The 16,446-nt window shown below is 38.7% G+C and overlaps 1 protein-coding gene across 3 annotated transcripts in view; it reads left to right on the top strand.

Moving 5' to 3' along the window:
- Positions 1-16,140, top strand: part of PRICKLE2 (prickle planar cell polarity protein 2) — a 340,264-nt gene extending 324,124 nt beyond the window's left edge. For all 3 annotated transcript variants that reach the window (XM_087923606.1, XM_087923607.1, XM_087923608.1), the window contains one exon: positions 13,363-16,140. In XM_087923606.1, coding sequence (XP_087779732.1) covers positions 13,363-14,231 — 869 coding nt within the window. In that variant the 3' untranslated portion in view covers positions 14,232-16,140. The remainder of the gene's footprint in view (positions 1-13,362) is intronic.
- Positions 16,141-16,446: the final 306 nt, after the last annotated feature.

The following is a 16,446-nucleotide window of genomic DNA, read 5'->3' as shown; positions in this document are numbered from 1 at the left end:
TCCCCATTGTCTAGATAGGAAATTGGGAATTTATCCCAGCTTTTTCCATATTGCAATACTCGGGGAGCATCAGGTAGAGAAAAACTGCTATATAGTATAAACTGAAGTGGAAAACAAACTGTTTAATAAGAACAAAGCCATGACCAAGCAGAATTTTGTTTCTCTGTCCATATGACAGATCATTTGAATTGAATGGATAATATCTGTGATTATTGACTGTGGGCATCATATTTTCAGACTTATATTCATAACAAAGGTATTCTATTTTGGTTTATATCTCACCCTTCTGATTATTGGGTTCTTATAGATTGATGATTGGTAATCATAAAGAGTTGGTAAATGTTTTCATTCATTGTGTGTTTGAGCACTACTGCCCTCTGCTGCGCAGGGATAAAACTATTCCTTATACCCTTTTTCAAATTATAGGAGGTTTTGTTTGTTTCCTTTAAAAAGGATAGCTCCCCATATTCCATCACAAGGATATACAAACTTGGCAAGTTTAAGACCTGTGGACTTCAACTCCCAGAATTCCTGAGCTTACATGACTGGAGGAGGAATTCTGGGAGTTGAAGCCCACAAGTCTTAAAACTTTCAACTTTGAAGACCCCCTGCTCCATCTCATGATTGAAAATCAAACTTAGATTTTATCATTGTGCTTCTTTCTAGGTCAGAGATCCATTTAAGAAGGATGCAATGAAATACTTAATTCTCCATATAATTACAGCAGCAAGAATTGGGTTGGCACAATGCTGGAAGGGTGACCAAATGCCAACAAACAATTTGATAATTCAGAAGGTTTTTGATTGTGCTGAAATGGACGTACTTACCCAAAAATTAAAGGATGAGGTAGACTCAAAATATAGTACAGTTTGGGGAAAATGGTACAATTGGATTAAAGATAAAAACCAGGGAATAAAAAGATAAGGAATGGAAAAATAAAGTGGTTAGATTAAGAGTATTTACCAGAAACAGGAAATGAATATTAGTAAAATTGTTTTCGAGAAAGGAACACACCATCTAATTGATAAGAAATATATATGTTTTATGTTTACTCATTATGTTTTTCCTATTGATTTCATTTGTAATGAAATGTCATATATTACGTATTGTACATACTTCTTTTAACCTTTAATAAAGTTTATTTTTAAATTAAAAAAAATAAGGGTGCAATGAATCTCAATGGCATGACATAGGTGAATTTAGATGAAAGTATTAATATTTATTGTTTTACAGATTTTATTAGCAACTACCTTTAGGAAAGGAACAAGTTCTAATATGATTAAGGATTCTTTCATAAGAAGCACCCTTTTATGTGTTACTCAATTGAGAATGCAAAGTGTCCAAGAAAATATCTATCACTACTAGTATATCCATTCTAGTCTGTAAATTTGCTAATAAATTCAACAAATATACCATGACCCTTATTCTATTCAGTGTATATTTTAGATTGAAATTCGTACAAAAAAAGTGTTTGTCGTGGTTTATTATTGGCAACCATATACTACTCATCTGCCACACACAATTTATGAGTTAAGTATGGTCATTGACAGAACCTCTATTAAATGCCCTGTTAATTTGCCGTGAGTATTCGGACAATCAGCAGCAAAATAGATGGATTCGGTTACTGTTACCCTTACAAGGTAGCACAAACAAGAAGCACAGTAGCTCTAACTTTATTGTAAAGGTTACATTGACAGAATCTGACAAGTCTGGAAGTGTATCTCTCCCTCCTCACCTTTCTTCTCCTTGTTGTGCCCTATCTGTCACCGAACGTTGGCGATCCTATTTTTATCAACAGCCGCACGAAAAAGTGCTGCTGAGTTTTGTCCAAACCAGTGCTTAGATTTTGAAGCCATGATGTTCTTCTTCTGCCTGGACCTTCAATCTTTCCCTGGAGGATTAAGTGAAGTATGCCGTGTTTTTCCAGGTGTCACATCACACGTCCAAAATATTCTAACTTTCGCTTTTTAATGGTTTTTATGATTTCCCTTGGCTTTCCTAGGAGGCTTATCATCTCCTCTTTTCTAATTTTGTCAGCCCAACTTATATGTAACAGCCGCCTGTAAATCCACCCTCACCTTTACAGTCCAAAAAAATAGGCAAGGTCCCTTATGAGATGTTTGCTGCACCCATATTCCTTCTGCAGACTCAGTGGCCATTTGTCTAACAGTTGCCTAGTCTGCAGCTCTTCCACCTGTCTCCCAAGGTCATCCCACATACCGTTACAGTGGCAGTGGGTACACTGTTACAAGATCTGATGGATCAGGTTAGATCAACATGCAAAAAATTTAAGTAGTCACAACCTGACGTCAGTCGATTAGTCACTCAATCAATTAGTCAATCAATTTTGGCAAATAGTCAATTAGTCAATCAATCTGGCAAAACTGCAGGGCACAGTCTTCTTTTGTTGCCATGCCCAGATTTTCGAAAACTTTGTTGTAATGTAGGAGATCTATTTGGCTGCCGCCTTGTTCGTATTAGCAACAATTTTGCTGTAGTGTTTGGATCAGCTTTCTCTGTTGGGTGTAGTTATTTTCTTGTCTAATTCCTCGCCGTTATGCGGTTGATATTATTTATTACCTTGCATTTCTTTTTAGCTTTGGGGGTTTTTATATGAACACTTCAAAAAGGAACAAGTCAATCAAATATACAGCATAAAGCAAGATAACATTCATTGCCAAGAAGAATAGGTAGCCTATAACGAGCCTCAGATAATTTGTATTTTCAAGTGATTCATATGACTTAATTGGGGCCAAGGATCCATTTTTGCTCATTTCTTTATTATATGTTTTGAAAGAACATAAGAGCACAGGAGGTAGAAATAAGAAAATCAGATGAACATAGAAAAAGGTGGGATAAGCAACAAATCTGAAAGATAATAAAGCTAAGATATTCCAATATGTCATTTGATGCTTATGGTATTATGAGATATTTCATATCCATTTTCTGTCAAAATCCATTGATATTCAAGGATGGATACTGCTGGAAAAACAAAATCTCAGTATATCAGGTTGTGATTATCTGCCTCTTTAGAGAGGAGATAAACTTATCTATCAAGATGGACCCAGAATGTTTCCTAGAGAATTTGCTTCATCCAGAAACTAAGACAAGAAAAAAAAGCCAGCCTAATTCTAGCCATGTGGGGGCATTGGAAGTTGAGTAAGGGAAACATGTTGTGGCTTTTAGGAATTCTGATTTATGAATCTTAATTCCGCTTTATGAATCTGATTAATAGGAGGTTTGAAGTATTCTTGTAAATACACAACCGAGCACCCTACAGCATCAAGCTCAGAACTTTAGCTTTAAAAATTGCAATTGCTGCTGGGACATAGTTATTACCAAGTTGAGTTGCACATCAGTAATCAGAAGGGATGATATTTAAGCTCTAATTTTAAGCTCACTAGATTGGCTGGTCCAGCAGGTGGAAGATTGAATGTAAACACTTAAGTACTTACAGGTTTTAGCCCACTCGATAAGTCTCCCATTGATATTCCAACTAATTGGAGATTTTAAAGTGCTTTCGTGAGAGCACTAAACCTTCATTTTAGAGAAAATGGTATTCCTTAGAGCAATATGGTATTAATGCTTTAAGGCATCGGTGAATACCCACATGAGTTATAGATGGAATGGCTATATCATTGGGGTGTGTGTGTGTGTGTGTGTGTGTGTGTGTGTGTATGTTTTCTGAGGTTTTCGCGGGTATTTGTATGTGGATCTTTGGTTATTCAGGTTTTCTCCTGCGTAAAATTGGAAGTTTCTAGGCGATGTTTCAATGAAGTCTCATTCATCATCTTCAGGCTTGTGTCTTCAGCTTTGTGCTTCTCGGGAATAATGTGAGCTTGCAGCTGCTTCTTCCTTTTAACTTCTAGTGGGGGTGTGAATTGATTGGGTGGGGGTTTGGCTGTGTTCTGATTGGTTGGGAGGTTGGCTGTGTTCTGATTGGCTGGGGTGTGTTCTGTTCAGGTGGGGGCTTGGTTGTGCTCAGGTTAGTCTTAGTTACCGGGGGATTTGAGCTGGTGAGCTGTGATCCTGTTGTTTGGCTTCGCGTTTGTGGTCGTGCCACATCTTCATGGTGGGCATCCACATACAAATACCCGCGAAAACCTCAGAAAACAAATATTGCACCTCTACAGGGAGGAAACCCACCATCTGACCAGGACTTATGAAAAACTTGAAGTCCAAAGAGCTTCCATTTTATGTGACCTCACATTCCTACACACAGACACCCACCATGAAGATATGGCACGACCACAAACTGAAGCCAAACAACAGGATCACAGCTCATCAGCTCAAATCCCCCGGCAACTAAGACTAACCTGAGCACAACCAAGCCCCCACCTGAACAGAACACACCCCCAGCCAATCAGAACACAGCCAACCCCCAACCAGTCAGAACACAGCCAAAGCCCCAACCAATCAGAACACAGCCCCACCCAATCAGAACACAGCCAAGCCTCCACCCAATCAAGTCACACCCCCACTAGCAGTTAAAAGGAAGAAGCAGCTGCAAGCTCACATAATTCCGAGAAGCACAAAGCTGAAGACACAAGCCTGAAGATGATGAATGAGACTTCATCGAAACGTCCCCTAGATACTTCCAATTTTACGCGGGAGAAAACCCAAAGAACCAAAGATCCATGTGTGTGTGTGTGTGTGTATGTGTGTGTAGGTCTAGGTGTGTTTGGGTCTTTTCCCATGTAAGATTAAGAGTATCTTGGTGACGTTTCGGTGAGGTCCCACTCGCCATCCTCAGGCTGGTGCTTTCGGCTTCGTGCCAGTGCAAGCAGTGTGTGATCGGAGCTGCCGTCTCTCTATAAATACTGGTGGTGGGGGCTGGTGTGCTGGGCTGGTTGGCTGGTTTGTTTTGTTTTCAAAACAACATGGGACACCACCACCAATCCTCCTCATCAGGCCCAAGCCCATCCTATAAACGAAGGACAACCACCATCCAGAAAACAGACCATGGCTGCTTTGCCAGCTGTTGCACCCCCCTGACCCCAAAACCAAACAAGCTGACACACGCCAAGAACACAGACCCAGACCCCAAACTTGAAGCCAGACTAAAACCCAGAATGCTACATCACAGCCACCTGCTTGGGATATCATATCAGAAAACTCGGGGATTACACCACAAGAACTCAAGAAGTTGCAACACAGCAAATGACCCAGGATATCACAGCCCAAGACCAAGGATACCACAGCAATAAGTCTCACAAGGTCATCACACAACCCATTACCCAAGCTGTTACTACACAGGAGGCTAATGGAAAAGAGATCAAAACACAAACGACCCAGGAGATTATAACGCAGGACCCAGGATACCACAACAAAAGAACTCGCAAGCCCATCACACAACCCATTACCCAAGCCATTAAAACACGAGAGGCTAATGGAAAAAAGATCACTACAAAACAAACGAGCCAGGAGATTACAGCACAAGATCCAGGATATCTCCACAACAAAACTCACAAGGCCATCACACAGCCCATGAAACCAACATCAACTCCATTAACCAATCAAGAGGCAGCTCAGCCAACCAGCACAGCACAGAAGCCCCCATCACCAGTATGTCTAGAGAGATGGCAGCTCCGATCACACACTGCTTGCACTGGCATGAAGCCAAAAGCACCAGCCTGAAGATGGTGAGTGGGACCTTGCCGAAATGTCACCAAGACATTCTTAATCTTACATGGGAAAAGACCTGAACACACCTAGACCTACATACCTGTACCCGTGAAAATCTACAAAAACAAATAGTATTCAGCTTTGTTCGGGTATTTTCCCACGTCATTATAGTTGTGCTTTTAAAGTTGTAGCAACATTTCGGCAGAATCCCATCTGCCATCATCAGGCTTCTGCACTGTGTGTGTGTGTATACACACACACACACACACACACACACACAGATATACAGAGAGAGAGAGAAGGTGAAAGATGGAATTCTAGCTTAGCAAGTCTCAGCAATATCAACAATTAAATAGGTTTTTGCTGTGGAATTAAGAACTAAACATGGACAGAGATACCGAATTCAGCCTTGAATTAGCCATTATTGTTCCTTACATTCTGTGATTCATCTGACACGAGATCATGAACTTTATAACATTAATGTACTCATCTTTGTCAGCTGTACAATCACTTAATTAATTTAATATGTGCTATTTGCAACAATCTCCAAATTGAATATATGTGTCCTCAGTATGGGCTTAGTGGCTATGGCTGAGAGCAAGCTTTATTAGTCAGTGATTTTTTTAAAAAAAAATTGCTTGTTTTTTATTAGCACGAAGTTATATGTATTTTTTTCAAAAAAAAATGGGAGATACAAATTGTAAATACTGAAAAAGAAAATCTGTCAACTTTGATGAAAATGCTAAGATTAAAAAGAAAAGAAAAAGTGGCATGAACCTTAGGGTGAAACCATGGAACGCCCATGGTTTCAAATGGATTGTTCAAACAGGGATATCTTGCAAAGTTATAAGATGAAATTGCTTCAGGTTTTTGTTTTCCACTATTAATGATTGAACAGGATAAGGGTACAAATGCAAGGTATATGTCATATTTTCATTACATGAAATGTTTGAAACACCTTGAATTCTTCCACACTCTCTTAAAATTACCTGATAGATTGAAAAAAATGACTTACTGCTGTCAGATATATTGTTTTATTATTAGATCTCTCTCTCTCTCTCTCTCTTTCTCTTTTTTTCATATTACATCTGATGAAAAGTTATACACGATCTTACTTGAGCCAAAACCGGGTACAGACAGTTCTCAATTCCCACAGAAAAAATATTTTATTGTTCTCCAAATAATATTATTAGATGGATATTCATATATTTTTATGATTATTAGGTGGATATTCATATATCTTTAAACATGATTTATTATTAGGTGGATTTTCATATCTTTTTAAACCTGTTTTTTCTTTTAAAAAAAGGATAGATCATTTTATGGAAGAGAATGGAATTCAGCTGTTGCTAAATTTGATTGTATCCTGACTTCCTTCCTCCTCTCTCTATCTCTTTTAGCTATTCTCTTTTGGGGTAAGATTGATAATTAGTACTTCCACTGAGGTGGCATTCAGGAATCACCTCATTTATCTGATATTGAATAATTTGTTCTTCTTTGGTTTATAACTATTCTCAGCTCTGTTTTCCAGCACTAAAACTTAAAGATGTCCATTTGTCCTCTTTCTGTTGGTCCAGCTCTCAAAATGATTTTATAGCTGGGGAAACTGGGGCTTCGATATTCAGTACCTTTGTTGTCAATATCACATTTTTCCATTTTAATATTTTGACAGACTTGATTATCCCATTCTATCTCCCATATTTCAGCTATTTCTTTAGGTAATGCCTATGATCACTATTTCTGCGAATTTTTGAGCCTTGGAAAATAATAACCTGTTATTACTTAAACTCTAACTCATTTGACTTGGATTGATATTTCCTATTGAGATGATCTTAGTATGTACTTTAATATTGAATATCAAATGGTTTGCACTCAGAGTGGTATTATATACATACGTCTGGTTGATAATGTTTCTCCTAGCAATTTTAGTTCCAATTTTTATTTCCTTTCAGTATTCATTTCCATCATTTGATGTCACTCAGTTCTAAAAAGGCTCAGAGTGGCAGACAAATGATGCAAAATACCAAGTCTTAAAAGAAACAAAAAATAATTTTCTCCTAATCAGAAATAACCTATGAAAATTGCCTTTGCACATTTTCCCAATTTCGTTGTGCTGGATTCTTGTCTAACTGTTGCTTCCTGACCATCATTCAGATTCTTCAGTAAGCCTTAACATATAGAAGTTGCTTCTATACTTTGCCATGGTCTACACAACAGATACAAAAATTAATAGAGCCAGCTGATCTAATGGTTAAGGCATCAGGCTGGAAATCATGGGTTCTAGTCCCACCTTAGACAAAATAATAATAATCTGTGTGATTTTGGACTCACTTCACAGAGTTTTTGTTATTGGGAAAAGAGGAGGAAGACCGTGTGTTGGATATGTTTGCTGTCTTCTGCATCCATCAGTTGTGTTTTTGGATATTGCTGAAGTATGGAAGGAAAAACTGAAGAATTTTCTTAACATATGAAATAATGCAATGGTAGTTTTATGATTAGAACACTTTATTTGGCCAAGACGCACAAGAAATTTGTCTTTCGTGCCAAAGTTCTCAATGTACATGCAAATCAACAGAGTAATAATAATCATAATATGATACCAATAAGAGGGGGTAGTAGAGAAGATGAGAAGGATAAATACTACAACTGTACAACATGGGTTGTACTTAGACATAGAACAATACTCAGTGGAAGGCAGGCTGGTTGTAATTGTTTATTCTGCAGTTCTGAGTATCAATTGGAGTCTGTACCTGTCCTGTTTGGTTGCTGTACCAAACCAAACTATTATGGAAGTACAGATGAGACTCAATAATTCCTCTGTAGAACTGGGTCAACAGCTTCCGGGGCAGTCTGAACTTCCTAAGTTGGTGTAGGAAGAAAATTCTTTGTTGTACCTTTGTAATGATGGTTCTAATGTTCATTTCAAACCCTGAGAGGTTATAGAACCCAATAATTTTTTGGTTCATGATAAAGGTTCTTTGTCGCTTTTGGGGGGTACTATAAAAAGATCCCAAAGATGCGATTTTTTTTAAAAGGAGGCAACTGGACTTTCTTGTTTTTCTTTGAAGGTGCTTCGCTTCTCATCTGAGAAGCTTCTTCAGCTCTGACTGGATGGTGAGGAATGGAAGGATTCAAAGCTTTTGAGTTGAAGAAGCTTTTTAGATGAGAAGCGAAACGTCTTCAGAGAAAAACAAGAAAGACCAGTCACCTCCTGGGGTTAAAATAGCACCTTTGGGACAACCATGACCTGAGTGACTGAGAATTTCCATAGAAATGTACTGGAAAAGAAATTGATATTTCAAGGCCCTAGCTCACTTCTTTGCTTTCCTTGATTTATGACTATTTGCATAGCGGTCATTTGAGGTTACAACACACCTCAAGAGATTTACAATATAGATTTGAAGTTCTGAGAGCACCCACCCTACCCACCCCCATGTAGCCATGTGACCACATTTTGGGCACTTGGCAATCAGTAGCACTTATATTCACATGACCATATTTTTCCTGGTTTTGCCAGGAACTTGTTTTTAGTTTTGGTTTCTGACACACACACCCCAAAGACCCATAGAGAACAATAAGTTGGCTTAACAACCATGGTATTCACTTTATGAGTACTTTGCTTTATGACTGCGGCAAAAAAGGTCACCGATATATGGTGACCCGCGTAACAACTATCATGTTTTATGACCGAAATTGCAGACTCCATTACCAGTTGTACGTTGAGGTCTATGTGAAAATGAAAGAGCTATAAAATGTATCTATGGAGATTCTCAATCATCCAGGTCATGGTTGTCTCAAAGGGTAACTGGACTTTCTGGTTTTTCTTTGAAGACATTTCACTTCTCATCTAAGAAGCTTCTTCAACTCTGAATCCTTCCATTCCCCACCGTCTAGTCAAAGCTGAAGAAGCTTTTTGGGTGAGAAGTGAAACGTCTTCAAAGAAAAAAACAGAAAGTCCAGTTGCTTCTTGAAAAAAGCACCTTTGGCAGCTAAAAATATATGTTAGAAAACATGAATTGATGCCCTCTAGATTATTGGCAGTAATCAATTCAATTCCTAAAGATAGGATTTCGGCAAAGCTGGCAGCGCCTTCTGTTGATTAAAAACTCTTTAATTTTAATGGTGGCATTTCATGAAAGCATTTCAGAACAAGTGAGATTCCGCCCCAGGATGCCTCCTTACCCAGAAGAACATAAAGCAGACTTCACGCTAGCTTCTTTTCTTTTTAGGATTGATATTAATATAAATTTATATTATCCAGAATTGGCTAATAAGTCCATTTCAGATTATTTTTATATTTATTTTGGGTGGTAAAAAAATGCAATTTGGTTTAAGGCAGTGTGTTGAAGCCTTGTTCTCTGGAAAAAGTATCTCATTATTCTTTTTTTTTTTAACTGTACTCTTTGGTGGGAAAGCTTGCCGACTTTATCCGCCAATGGAAAATAAATAGCAACATTGTAGGGCAAACTAAAGCCTTTAAATATCTGTGAATTATTTTTCAACCCTTCTTTGCTGCCTGAAAAAAATAAATAAAAGCTGTCGCAGATTAGACCCATAGGACTGTCAATGCAATTTAGTATTTGCTGGTAGCATAAATTATTATTATGTACTCGTTGCTTTAACTATCTGCAAAACTGAAGTGATTCCCCTTTTGTTTTCTGGTTCCCAAATTTGGATTTCTAAAAACTCAAATTCTCACAAATGGTCCAATCCAAAGGTTTAGGATCAATATGTTCTGAGGAACCTCAAGTATAAAACTCATTAGGTTAGGAATCCTGTCTACTTCATTTAAGGAGCTTTTAGGTACTCTGACACCTTAGATTTTGGTTTAAATGGATGTTTAAGGAAACATTTCCCTTGATTCTTTTACAGTTTTCAGTCATCCTGGGGGAAAAAAAAGAAAATGCAAAATTCTTGACTACTACAGTCTTACAACCTGGTATTTGGTTTCATTGGTTCATTCAGGAGAGTCAATATAAAGTTAAAAGAGAAAACACAGATCTTTAAAGCAATTGAAGCTTAGTCCCTATGGGAGTAATTTGGGGTGGAACACCATTGCCTTTCTAATTCGGATTGGCTTTTCTTCCTCCTAAACTGTCTTGTCAGGTCTGATGAAGAGAAAGCTTGCCATCAGTTGGCCCCAAAGTATCTGCAGAAATACCTAGAAAGATGGCTAATTTTTTCACAGGTGCTATTACTATTAAAGCTATACTATACTTGATTATTAATTGCATACATTTGTCTAATCTTCTTGTGACCTTAAAAAAAGTTAAAGGAGTTCCCAGCGGATTTTACTCCACTAGTTGTTGCCGACTTTAGCAGGTGGTGCTCCTCTCTGTTTCAAGGCCATTAACCCAAAGTCATTTTTGTGATCATGTGACCACCATGACACCATAGAGTGCTGTTACCTTCCCACCAAAGTGGTACCTATTTATCTACTCACATTTGCATGCTGTCAAACTGCTAGGTTGGCACGAGCTGTGGCAAGTAACGGGAGCTCACCCCATCGTCTGGGTGAGTTCCCGTTACTTGAACCCGGGCTGCTAGCTTTCCATTCAACAAGCCCAACATTTTAACTGCTTAGCCACGGTGTCTTCTTGTGATATGGTCAGAATTAATTGGTTTCCACATATCTTTGTGAATTTCAAGTGTTTTTTTTTTTAAAAAAAGGTTTTACATTTTGTACTCTGCCTCTCTTTGTTTTTTGACAGCTCATCTTTGACCATAACTCAGAATTAAATCTAGATTGCAGTAAGTTCATGTGAAAGTAAGAATTCATAGGATGAATGATACTGCTCATACAGCATTGGATGATGATAGTTTCAAGTTATTTTCCAACAAATGATTGGGATAGAATCATTTGCTGGAAACGATAGAATCTGGAATAAGCTTTGGAGAAAAATAATGCAATGTTCTACAATATATCTTTCTCTCATATTGCCATGAATGCAATATGGAGAAAGTTATAAATATAGATATAATTATATTTTGTTAGTTGACAAGATGGATGGGTGAGAATAAAACAATACAGGAAAAAGTGAGTCATGTGGAAAACCAAGAATAGATAAAAATGGTGATAGTTTGGTCAGCATCTTTTTAGAAAAAGGTTTGTTATCAATATGGGCTTTTAAGCATATATTTTTGATGGAAAGGGATGAACATGATAAAAACATGATTGATTTGATTTAATATTTTGAAAGTTTTTGGGAGAATTGGTGAAGGTTTAACAGTACTGATGGAAGAGAATAGCTCAGGGTCCTTGGTGCTCTCTGACTTTGGTTGTTTTCTTGCACACATTTCATTACCAAACTATGTAACACCATCAGTGTTAGAAGGAAGTGGCATTTGCTCTCTTGATATAAGCTTAATGAGAGATTCATAATGTGGGCAGACCTAAAGGCAATGTGAACTTAGAAGAAAAGGAAAGTAGTAAAAGAAACAAGAATAAGAGTAGAAAGATTGCAAGAAGAGAAAGTATTAAACCTGTACAGAAAAGTATAGATGGCAGGATAGGAAAATGAATGGGAAATGGATGTAAGGAAAGAAAGGCTGCATGGAACAGAATAAAAATAACTATTTTACGAAGTGCCACATTTATATGTAGAGTTATACTAATGGAAAATGAAAATGGACCTGGTGGAATAATAGGCTTTGGGTAACAAAAATAATGCATACAGTATAGGAGAATGAGCTCTGTGTGTGTGTGTGTGTGTGTGTGTGTGTGTGTGTGTGTGTGTGTGTGTGAGAGAGAGAGAGAGAGAGAGAGAGAGAGAGAGAGATAAACATATTCTATAATGTATAGGGATGAAGAATTAGTGGGAGACTGAGTTCTAATCCCATCTTAGGCTCAAAGCCAGGTGTGTGACTTTGGGCCAGTCACTCTGTCTCAGCCCTAGGAAGGAGGCAATGACAAACTATTTCCCAAAACCTTTGGAAGTAAAAAAGCAGAAACTTGTCCATGCAATTACTAGGAACTAAAAAAACTGACTTGAAGGCAATATAGGTAGATACAGATACACGGAGAGATAAAGTTAATAGACAAGACTACAGTGTAAGACAGGGTGTCAAACTCAAGGCTCAGGGGCCGGATCCAGCCTGCAGGGTTCTCAGGGTTCTGGCCCACGACGCCACCCTGGAAACAGTTAAGGACCGCCACACAGTGAAATCAGAGCTTGCCAGGACCTTTGGAAGCTCCATTTTCACTGGCAGAGAGTTGCAGGAGGCCATTGCAGCCAAAAACGGAGCTCGGGACCCATTTTCACTGGCAGAGTGCTTGGGCCACCACAGACACCCCCAACATGAGTGATGTCAAGCTGGCCATGCTCCCCCCCGGCCCCCCTGAGGTCAAACACAACCCTGATGCAGCCCTCAATGAAATTGAGTTTGACATCCCTGGTGTAAGAGAACAAAAGTCTATTTCTAATGACAGAATTCTAATGATTAGAATTTCAGTTGAAAGATTGATTAAAGTTGTACTCTAGAATATCTAAATTTACATCTCTTTATTACCATCATTATCACCCTCTAGCGTTTGAGTCTCAGTTAATAGATCAAAAGAATATGAAGTTATTCTGGATATCACATATACCTAAAAAGTACAAAGAGTCACAGGTATTGGCAGTGTGTCTTCATTTAAAATTTTAAACACATCAAAGATCCAATAATAATTTTAAAACTAATTGAGCATGTGGATAAGAATCACTATATCTTTTTGTTCCTCTCTCTTTTTTTGAAAAGGTCTGTCTGCAGATGGTGGTGCCAAGCGACAAGAACACCTGTCCCGATTCTCCATGCCAGATCTAAGCAAAGATTCAGGAATGAACGTCTCAGAGAAGATGAGTAACATGGGGACCCTCAATTCCTCTGTACAGTTTAGAAGTGCCGAATCTGTCCGCAGCCTAATTTCTGTTCAGCAGTACCAAGATGTTGACGCCAACCTACACAATCTTGCCAATCCCATTGGATACAGGGATACCTCATCTCACGGAAGGATGCACCAGAGCTTTGATTATGAAGGTGGGATGGCCAGTAAAAAATTAGCTGGGCAAGACAATATCAGACATCCCCCGATGAGCGAACGCACACCCAGACGAACTAACATCCGAGAGGACGATCGGCGTTACCGCCCCCACCGGCCCCGACGGTCCAGGCGTTCCCGGTCAGATAATGCTCTTCATCTCACTAGTGAACAAAACTATAAGTTGAAAGAGAGGCCCTCTCTACGAGCCAGAGAGGACTACGACCAGTTTTTGCAGCAGAGAAGTTGCCGGGAGACCATGGAGCAGAACACCCGGAGAAACCTGTACGGTCAGTGTCCAAGGACTGTCTCAGACCTGGCTTTGCAAAATCACTTTGGTGAGAGATGGGGACCCTACTTTGCTGAATACGACTGGTGCTCCACCTGCTCCTCCTCCTCCGAATCTGACAATGAAGGCTACTTCCTGGGAGAACCGATTCCACAACCAAGCCGACTCCAGTACGTCACTAATGAAGATCTTCTTCACAAATACGGCTCATACAGCATGCCTAAGTCTTCTACGCTGGGTGGCCGAGGACAGTTACACAGCCGAAAAAGGCAAAAGAGTAAAAACTGTACCATAGCATAGCCGCGTGATCCAAGCACAGTGTTAGAGAATGTAATTATTTCATCAACTTGCACTGCTGTAGGTTTTCAAGCGCTTTTTATTGTAACAAAACAATCCAGGCAAATCAGGGAGCTGTTAAGAGGAGGTCATAGACAAAAGGTCTATAAATAGTCATAATTGTTGGCATGGTGAATATATTTTGCACATTTAATTTTGGGGAGGAAGGGAGGGAGGGATAAAAATTTATTTTAGCATGTTATAGTTACCAATTTACCTCCTTCCCGTAAGTAGCTGCCATCCATTTAATACCCCGTTCACCCATATGTTTTTAGTTGATGTTGTTTTCTGTAATGAGCAGTTAGCTACTCGTTTAATCTCTCCTTTTTTTTCTTTCTTTCTCTTGGGTTTTTTTATTTTCAACATCTCTCTAAGGGGGCCATTTCCCCCACCAGATTGCAAAGAAGCAGATGTTAATTCCCACATTCATTCGGTCAATGAGAGTTTGGAAAAAATACTTTCGTATTTGGTAATGTCAGAAGAATGTCTTCCTCATAGGAGTCACTGGGATATCCAGGGACGCCTGTTGTGGTTTTGGGACAGAGCTAGGCGAAAGATTGTTTCAGAACCCTTGATCTTTTTTATTTTATTTTATTTTATTTTGCCATCTCATTCCTTCAGACCAGCAGAATTTTATCTTTTCTCCCTGCTTACAAGTATGTCATCTTTTTTTTTTAAATTCCTGAATTCTCAGGCTTGCAAGCTACTTTCTCAGGCTGTGCCGGTTACTTTTCCTATCAGTCCATATCACAAACACAAAGTAGGAAATGAGGATAGTTGGGTTTCTTTTTTAAAAAAAATATAGAAACATACAGATACATTTACACACACCATTAAGTGTAAACGTGAAAGGACCCAGGTCTGAGAATAAAGTTTACATCTCTTTAGAGAAGGGAAAGTCACTAAAATTTCAACTTTTTTGGGGGGAGGAGGGAGGGTTACAACCAAAAGAATTGTAAATGGTTCTGTAATGTCAGCATGAGCTTGTTTTGAGTATAGAATTGTTTACTGGTGCTCTGGTTTCCTGGCATATGTTAACTGCTGTTCATTACCAAGAGATATCTTTTTTCTGAAAGTCATAATACAATGAATACAACCTAATCATATTACACTTACCTTCTACCCTTGGGTGATGACCACTTCAAGCCTGTTACGAAGGCCGTTTGAAGAACCCATACTCAGGGTAGAACGGACTTCATACTTTGGAAGTAGAAGAACACAACAATAGCTTCAACATTGGGTAGTTTATATATATAGGGCTCACAATGTATTGTGTAGTATGGTGGACGTGAGGTTTTTCTCTCTCTCTCTCACTCTCTTTCTCTCTCTTTGTGCTTTAAATAATTGGGAGACTGACATCAAGATGTGTTCTTTATTGTTTCCAGACAAATGCAGTCAGAAAGAAGGAAATACGTTTCTGTTATTGTATATTTTTATTATAGGGTTGTAAAACGGGTTTCAGTAGATTCTGAGGTAAGTCAGATCTGGACAGCTGACAATACCTGTAACGTGGGTTCTCCAGAGAATGTAAAGACTCTGTTAATACAAACGTCTATTGAACAGATGGCAAAATACAAACTGAGTGCGAGTGGGATTTTCAGAAGCAGATGTGAGGGTCCCAGGAGCTTCTGCTGGACTTCAGAAGCAGAGGCTTTGGGCCCAATCCACCCACGCCACTGGCAGACAAGCCCTGATGCAGTATTACTTCAACCATGAGGGACAGTCAAGATTGTGATTTGAAACGCGATGACTGGGAAGGGAATCTCAGATGATGATGTATCCGTAACACAGCTAGCAATCTTTTGTTGTGTGAAAGGAGAATGTGATGATGATTTTTTCCCCAAAAAAATAAAAAAGAAGGAAAAAGAAAAAAGGTGTGGTGATGTGTAAAAGCAAAAAATCTAAGCTTCAACAAATACCTACAACAATGGTCCCAATGGAAACTGAGTCTTCCTTAGTTAAAATAGATTTTATTTACGGTGGTCTCATCCGGGTTTACATTATTATCTTTATTTTTCTTCAGTGTGTGATATTTTTATGGTCTCTTCACAGAGATGGAATTTCCATTGCATTTCATTATAAGGGGCACCCCACCCGTGGGAGGAATGGAAGGAGAGAAATAGATAGGCAGATAATGGATGGAAAGATAGGCAGAGGGACAATACAAATAAAAAAGGCA

Source organism: Pseudonaja textilis, chromosome 2 (assembly GCF_049901715.1).
Source record: "Pseudonaja textilis isolate UNSWEBS1 chromosome 2, rPseTex1.2, whole genome shotgun sequence".
In the NCBI taxonomy this organism is placed as follows: domain Eukaryota; kingdom Metazoa; phylum Chordata; class Lepidosauria; order Squamata; family Elapidae; genus Pseudonaja; species Pseudonaja textilis.
Note: the sequence above shows the minus strand (reverse complement) of the source record. Positions and strands in the feature narration are given on the sequence as shown.